Here is an 8623-nt window from a genome sequence, read left to right as displayed (position 1 = left end):
TGTGTTCCAACTACGTCTAAAGATAAAAAAATGTTTTTAACTGGACCAATAAGGAACAGCTGAATTTTTGTCTGGATGTCTGCCTCATTCAACCAAATGATTGTCACTGTGTTGTATTTTGATGCAAATACAGTTTCAGACTCAAACTTTCTAAACATTTATGATTATTAGAGTAATAAATTCAGAGAGGTCTGTGCAGCCTTGGCAGACGTTCGCTTTAAAGCTCTCCAGTGAATTTTAAAAAAATGAGACACGTTTAGTTGTCGGCCGGCTTCAGTAGAAAAATCTGTTATCTGTGTTTTAAATCCTTTCAATCAAAAACATCAGATTAATCATCAGATGATCCAGAGGACACACACCCTCCCACCTCTCTCCTCCTCCTCCTCCTCAGTGTCTCCAGCTGCCCAATCTTCTCCTTTGGATGTTTTTGGAGGGGAGGAGCATCCCCTTTCCCCCCCCCTCGGAGCAAATCCTCCACTGATCCTTCCTCCTCCTCCTCCTCCTCCTCCTCCTCCTCCTCTCTCTCTCTCTCTGTGGTGTTATCCGCCGGTTCAGGAGGAACTCCAGTCAGTTTTACATCTCACGGCTGCTGCTGAGGATGGACGCTCGGATCTTCACCCTGCACGTCCTGACGCTCTGCTGCCTCATTCACGGTAAGCTCGAAATACACACACACACACACACACACACACACTCACACCTCTGCCTGTTCGCCCGTGAAATCAGTCCAGTGGTTTAATTAGTTTTATTTCTCTGATTCTCTGACTGAGCAGCAAACAGAATGAATCAGATATTTCACTGAGATAATCAACATCTCATGTGGCTGTTTATAAAAAAATCATTAAAATACACCAAAATCAATTAAAGAAAAGGACAAAAGACTAAAGTTAACTGTTAAAAGGTCAATTATTATTATTAATGAGACATTATTTCCACCCAAAAGATCTAAATAAAAGTCATAAGATGCAGATTTGATGGAGATACATTTCTGAGTGTCTCTAATATATCGCAGCAGGTGGATGAAATATTGAACATTTGTACAACATAATTTAATCCAACACAACAACACAAACTCTGGCCTGTGAGGGACAAATAACTTTACAGACTGAAATTCAGTTCCACATATAAATCCTCAGCAGGTCAAAGTCATTTAGAATCAAAACTCTAAAATCACCACGTTTGAAAATGCCAAAGCTGCACTTAACATTCCTTTTTCTTTGAAAAGCTGCATTTCTTAAGATGAAAAGGTTTCTGTTTGATTGATGACGTGATTCCCTGAATGTCTCAGATCTGCTGAATGACATGGACACAAAAACAGGAACACCTGCACAATACAGCACAAAGTGAACGTGTTCAAAAACGACTTCGGAGTTGAATCGACAGCTCTCGGACACATCGTGGATGATTCAGATGAAGATGTAAGAGGAAAGAGGTGTTTTTAAATCACTGTGTCTACTGTCTCATGTCAGACAGGTAACATGTTTGGAGAAAAAAGACACAAAGGATTAAAGATGAAGACAGTACTTCATTTAAGAAGACAATTTTAAACTGCAATAATTTCCAAAATGACCACCAGCACACTTATTAGAGGCCTGAATGAAGAGACTGAGACCAGAATGACTCGTTGAAAACAACGCTGGATTCAGTGTTTCTAGAGAGAAGTTGAAGCTTTTTGAATGAGAGTCAGTTGGAGCTTCTAGTGGCCGTCGTACTTTAAGATACTTCAGCCTCAAGCTGCGTTCGCTGCTGCTTGTTTTGTAATTCATAAGCTTATTATTGTGTTATTTTATGTCAAATCTGTTAATCTGAAAAGTAACTAAAGCTGTCAAAGAAACGTAGTGGAGTAGAAAGTATAGAAAGTAGCATCAAATGGAAATACTCCGGTAAAGTACAAGTACCTTAATATTTGTATTTAAGTACTTGAGTAAATGCACACAGTTACTTTCCATCACAGACTCTAATAACCAGATGATGATGAAAAAGAAGCAAAAGACACAACTTTGAACACAAGAACTGACTTTAATGTTAAACTCTGAAATACTAAAGCTTAAAGTCAGCCGTGTTATAACCTCTGCTAAGACTCCAACAAACAGACACTTCACACAAGAGTCTAAACTCAGGTCTTTTTCATCAGCTTTGTCTCTTTAAACTACCGACTGTATCTCTAGTTTAAGGATTAAACTCAAGTTTTGAACATTTATTTCCCCCAAAAGAAGTACAGCAAGTACGGCTGAGTAACGCAGCTCAGAGCTGCCGCACTTAGTAGAAATTATACCGAGCGACAAACACATCACAACACATGTTCACCCTAAAAGGAAGTCATTCAAACGTTTATGCAGCATCACTGCTGTTTTTATGAGATACAGATACAGTCTAATATTTTCAACACCTTTCTCGTTATAACCAGTATTTATCCTCGATATAACGAGAAAATGTTAAATCTCGTCTTAGCGTGTCAAGTGTCTCGTTACAACCAAGTGGCAGCTACCAAACCTTGAGGCTGAAGTACCTTAAAGTGCCGCCGACGGCCGCTAGATGCTCCAACTGACTCTCATTCAAAAAGCCTCAACTTCTCTCTAGAAACACTGAGTCAATCATTGTTTTCAACGAGTCATTCTGGTCTCAGTCTCTTCATTCAGGTCCTCTAATAGGTGTGCTGGTGGTCATTTTGGAAATCATTGCTCCTTTAATAATTTGAAGAGCAAGTAAAATGACAGTGGCAGTAGCAAGCAGTGCTGAGGATCTGGAGGGCCTGAAGAACTCCTCTTTGGTCTTTTGATTTTAACCATGTGATAGTCTATTGTTGGGGTATAAAGTGTCTCTTATGATATTTTGGTATCTCAGCGTCACCATCCTGGTGCAGGAGTCCTGCAGGGACGGAGGAGGTCCCGTACCAGGCGGTGATGCTGCCTGTCGGGACTCTCTCCACAAGCCGAAGAGTAGAAGGTCTTCATGATGGAGGATGAGACCTTGAATCTCCGCAGCTCTTAGAGGAAGTAAAGTCTTTGTCTGGATTTTTTTAGTGTTTGCTGGGAGTGAAGAGTCCAGACGAGGATGTGTATACTGAGGTATCTGAAGCTGAACCTCTTTAGAGGGGTGTATCCACTGAAGTCCACCACCATCTCCTTCATCTTGGTGATGTTCAGGGTCAGGGTTGTTGGATTGTGCTCTCCATTGAATCCACTCAGGCTTGAACAGCTAAATAGGTTTTAAAAAAGAGAACATAAGAGAACATGATGACATTTTTAACTGAACTCTCGTTCACCAGCTGCCAAATATCACACTTTCTGTAAAACACCCTGTCATGTCTGAAGCTGTAAAAGTCATTACTGAGTGAGAAAAAGCTTGATGAGGGCAGCGATGTTCTGTATTGTACGTTTAAAAAAAGGGTTTTACCGGACAGAATGTGAGACAGAGACAGAGAGTAACAGGATTAAAGAAGCTGACCTGCTCTCCCACAGCATCCATTTACATGTGTGGCTTTGATCCAGAAAGATTCAATGAGAGCCACAATCAAAGAGGATTCACTCCCCAGATCACTGACAGTACAAACAACGGTATGTGCTCTCTGAGAGGTTATGTTTTCACAGATACAAGCTTCATGAATACCACTCGCAGAGAGCCTATCGCTGATCCGCAGCTACACAGGAATATATATGAGGCTGATTTGTATACATCTGAAAGTCCTTGAGCTTTAGGATTACAGTCTTGCTGTGCTGAGGAGGTGTTTGTTCAGTATCCTCTTGAAGGCATGAACACTAGTTGATGTGATGTCTCCCACAACAGCATTGCCGGGGGTGGGGTGAGGGGGGGGGGGGGCTGTTCCATGTTGTTACAGCAGAGTGGAGAAAGCTCCTGTCAAAGCATGTGGTGTGACAAGGCTTCGCTTGGTGGTAAACTCTACGTGGTTCAACCTGGGACATGAGCTGAGGTTTGTGAGGGAAGGAAATTTAAAGGGTAATTACACATAAAATCATTGAAGTGAACAGGGTCTATGTTGGTGTAATACAGGTGAATGTTCCAACAATACACATATTGTGTGTAAAAACTGCTTTTCCTGCTCAGAATCAGCCTGTTTGTGCCTCCTTGGATTTGAAAACTCTGTTCAGCCGGATCCTCTAATTGTGATGTAAAAAGACAAGACTCAGAGGTTGCTGCCGCCAAGTATAAATATCACAACGCTGATGACTGTAGCCTCAGTTTGTGCCTCAAACACAGAGCTGCCGGTAGCGTTAATAAGCCTGATAGAAGACGGCAGAGAACCGTGGTTATGTACAAATAACCCAAATATTTCTGTGGCAGTAAACGCAACACATGAGATACTGTACTCAGAGCTTTACAAGATATTCAGGGATGACGATGGTAACGTTAACAATGATAAACAGCAGGGTTGCAGCTACGTCCTGACTCTCCCCTACAGACACACTCACACCGCAGAGCTTCTCGTAGCAGAGCCGCTCGCTCAGCCACAACACAGAAACTTTTACAAAAGGGTCATGAATGTGCTTCTAGTGACAGTCAAAGCTCCTGCAGACACGGAGAGTCTGACAGCAGCTGCTCATGGCTGGTTAGCTCTGACTAGCAGCTCTACATCTATTCATGCTACACTGAGCGGTGGTCAGTTTGTGACCCCTGACCTCCTGCGTCACACACTACGTAGCCACCAGGCCGCATCCCTTACGGTCGTTTTCCAACGAATATACAACCAGTAAATCCTGAAAGGACACATTTATATTGTTTGCGTCCTGAGTTTAAGCCTGAATTTAAAGCTGCTGTTATGTGTGTGTGTGACGTTCGTGTCTTCAGGCTCTCTGCAGGGTGTTTATCAGCGGCGTCTCTACAAGGAGCTGATGAGGAACTACAACCCGCTGGAGCGACCGGTCAGCAACGACTCCCACAGCCTGACCGTCCACTTCAGCTTCAGCCTGCTGCAGATCATGGACGTGGTGAGAACACACACACACACACACACACACACACACACACACACACACACACAACTGATCAATCTAAAGGCTATATGTATGAATTTTAAGTTTTGCGTATCATTAAATAGATCCCTTCCACATGGGATAACATGTAATCCCTTCCAGCGACTGACATTCACGTTCCAAACAGACACAAATCATTGCTGCGTGTAATATTGGAAAAACAGGCTTTACACAAAACAAACAAACAAACAATATTAATGCTACCTATGTAAAGCTTTTTTTTTCTAATGATCAGCTTTTGTCCAAATACTCACATAAAGCAAAAACGTCTCAAAGTGTTTTAATAATTTCAACATCTTCCATACAAAACTAATCGTTTTTAGTTTTCTGTCATTATAATAAAAAGGTCAATAAAAAACAAGATTTATTTCATTTTCTACGTCATTTAACTAATATAAGATGATCCCGTTCTTTAATACCAACATATCATCCTGTTTCCACATGTAACAGTTTAGATACCACATCTCAGTCGGGCATACAGAGATCTTTTCCTTTTAGTCAGATTAAATCGCATAATTTTCAGTACTAAACTCATTTTGGATTAAAACATGTTATAAATTTTGTCTTATTCCAAATCTCGTTGACCCATTTTTCTATAAACTGATATATATTTATATATTTATCAAGATAAAAACCAAGATATTTATATGAGTTTATGTACTTTAAACGCTTATCACCAAATATAAATGGGAACTTACTTTAAGAGTTGTGTTGAGGGCCTGAAAGTGTTTCATCTAACTTTGATTTGATGAGGAAAATAATTTGAAGTGGCTCCCTGCCGGCACTTTGATGCCTTCTGGAGCAAACCAGAAACAAGTTTGAATAAAATCTCAAACCAAGATTTACTTTAAAAAAACCAAAACAGAAACAAGTTTTGGAGAAGTTACTGTAGAGCCATATTTTTACTGACAGAAAGAGTTCTAGCAGCAGATTAAAGGGCAGGTTCACAGGTTCAGGTTTTAAATGTCTGTGTGGACACACTGTGGATTTTGACCTCCATCACTTACACTGAAATCACATTTGAAGGATCTTTTAATCACCAATATGAACAGGAGGAATGATTACAGCGAGACTTGAAAAAGTATGAACATGTCCTTTAGTGACCATAGTTTTAGAATATCATGTTATACGGGTGAAATGTTTGTGTGTCCACATACTTTTGGCCATGTGGTGAATTGAAGTGAAGCACAAATGTGAAACAAACTGCTCAGTTCAGATCAGATCGTTACTCTAATCAGCCCCAGCAGGGGTCACACTCATCACCGACTTCAGTGATGAACTTTCCCATCATGTAGTCAGAAGATGTTGTACACACACGCACACACACGCACACACACACACAAACTGTGATGACGGATCAATTAAATGAACTCAACTCGTTAATTTATGACTCACACACAACTTATATCTGCTGTAACAAACACCCACTCTGCCTCCTGACAGGTACTAACAGCAGGAGACCACTTTCATCTATACAATCACAGCATGAGACCGCACACACACACACTCACACACACACACACACACACACACACACACACACACACACACACACATACACACACACAAAGCCATTGTTACAGATGTCAGAGTTGTAGCTGCAACATGTCACCTTCAATGAGTTCCTTGTTTGGTCTTTGGACTGACTACACACTGTTTATCCTGTGTGTGCGCACGCTTGTGTGTGTGTGTGTGTGTGTGTGTGTGTGTGTGTGTGTGTACCTGACTGATTTAACACACATACCCACACAGAAACGCTGATGTGCTCGAGTCTTGGCGTGGGCACTGACTCACTGCAGGCAATCAAAGCTGCTCGACTCGTCTCATCTGCACTGCCACCGCATGTGACAACACACACACACACACACACACACACACACACACACACACACACACACACACAACACACACACACACACACACACACACACACACACACACACACACACACACACTGTTAGACCCAGCTGATAGCAGCAGAGTTTCTACATGTAGAAGAATTCAGCGTGCTTCTGGTCAGATATCAAACTTTTAATACTTCATGAATCTAAACTAAATTACGTCTGTAAATATAAACTGTGAATACTTGGTCAAGTTCACACGTACGGACTCAAAAGCTGGTATGGCGACGGCTGCTATTCATTGTGAACGAGACCTGGTTTTACAGCCCAGCATCCTGCTGAGCGAGAGAGGTTCAAAAATAGCTCCGCTGTGCTACAGGAGAGAGTTGAGAAAGGCTCAATCATGTTAGTTTTGATTCCTGTGGAAAATGAAGCACAAAGTGAAATAACTTGAAACAAAATGGAGGAAAAGCTGATCACCACGGTCTCTGGTTTCTCTACGATGTGTATTTAACGAGCTACCGGGACTGTTAAAAGAAGGATGATGTGTGGAAACAGGTGTCCAGTCGGCGCTTCGTATGTAAATGACACAGAGATTCATGAGAGACTGAATACTTTGCATCCAAATGTGTGAAAGAGCCACAAGTCTGCAGGTGCATGAAGTAACATACCTATCAGATTACTTGAACCTGAGAAGGATGGAGAAAAGTTCTATTAAACGAGTAAGTACTCTGAGAAGAGATTAGGTAAGGAGTTTTGGTAACTCGTTCAGCCAGTGAGGGAGCACACAGGAGAGGAGTTTGGATTGAGATTTCCTCCCTCACAGTGACGGTTGGACTAGTCGTCACTCGTAGGGAACCAGAAGGCTCATAAAACCTGAATGACGGACTTCAGGTGTTCTTGGAGCATCAGACCATGTCTACACTAATTCGGCTACATTCATAAATGCATCTTTTTCTCTCCATTTTGGCCTCCAGCCAGACTAAAACATCATTTCTCTCCCATGAAAACTAAGCTTTTCCAAATCAGCCTCCAGTGTAAATGTGAAAACACCAGCTGGGTGTTGTGGTGTGTTCGGGGAAAAAATGGAGCTTTGTAGAAACGCTGTCATATTGCTGACAAAACAGATGGTGGCGGTAGCGCGGCGTTTCATTGGAAGAGGAAGAAGAAGAAACACAATGACGACAATCATGGCGGACGGCATCATGCGATTGTTGTTTTCTTTATTGTCTGCTTTGAGGTAAACGTAGGTATCTACCACCTTCCTCTGCTCAAACTGTTTCAATCTTCTTACAATAAACTAAATGTCAGGAAGCTGCCATGGAAACGGAAATAGTATACAGTTTCTTCTTCGCTGGTTTTCTGCAGCTGACTTGCTGGTCAAAGCTCTTTTTTCCTCGTACAAACTACAACACCAAGCCGGCGTGTTCACATTTACACACTCTGGAGGACATTTTGGAAAAACTCTGTTTTCGAGGGAGAAAAACAAAGTTTTAGTCTGAACGGAGAGAAAAAGATGAATTTAGCCGGTTTAGTGTGGACATAGTCTCAGTCAAATATGACCTGAACCTTCTGAGTAGAAGTGAATAGTAATTCTTAAAGGGACAAACAGTCAAACTACAAAAAGACAATCAGGGACAGCAAATGTCAGATGAGAAAAGACCGGAGCGCACTGATTGATTTGTAGCCTTTAGTAGTGCAAACAGACCGACGTTTCAACTCTACCGTGTCTTCATCAGAATCAAAGGTGGACAAGGACATAAAGCAAACACATAAATAGTCAACAGGTGT

At 41.6% G+C, this 8623-nt stretch overlaps 1 protein-coding gene across 1 annotated transcript in view; it reads left to right on the top strand.

The window, feature by feature from the left end:
- Window positions 1-535: 535 nt before the first annotated feature.
- Window positions 536-8623, top strand: part of LOC122986274 (neuronal acetylcholine receptor subunit alpha-7) — a 55286-nt gene continuing 47198 nt past the window's right edge. Inside the window, exons 1-2 of the mRNA XM_044357446.1 lie at window positions 536-653; window positions 4807-4946. Of these exons, the coding sequence (XP_044213381.1) occupies window positions 599-653; window positions 4807-4946 (195 nt within the window). The 5' untranslated portion in view covers window positions 536-598. The remainder of the gene's footprint in view (window positions 654-4806; window positions 4947-8623) is intronic.

Source organism: Thunnus albacares, chromosome 7 (genome assembly GCF_914725855.1).
Source record: "Thunnus albacares chromosome 7, fThuAlb1.1, whole genome shotgun sequence".
NCBI classification, from domain to species: Eukaryota; Metazoa; Chordata; class Actinopteri; order Scombriformes; family Scombridae; genus Thunnus; species Thunnus albacares.
This window is presented reverse-complemented; position numbering and strand designations above follow the sequence as displayed.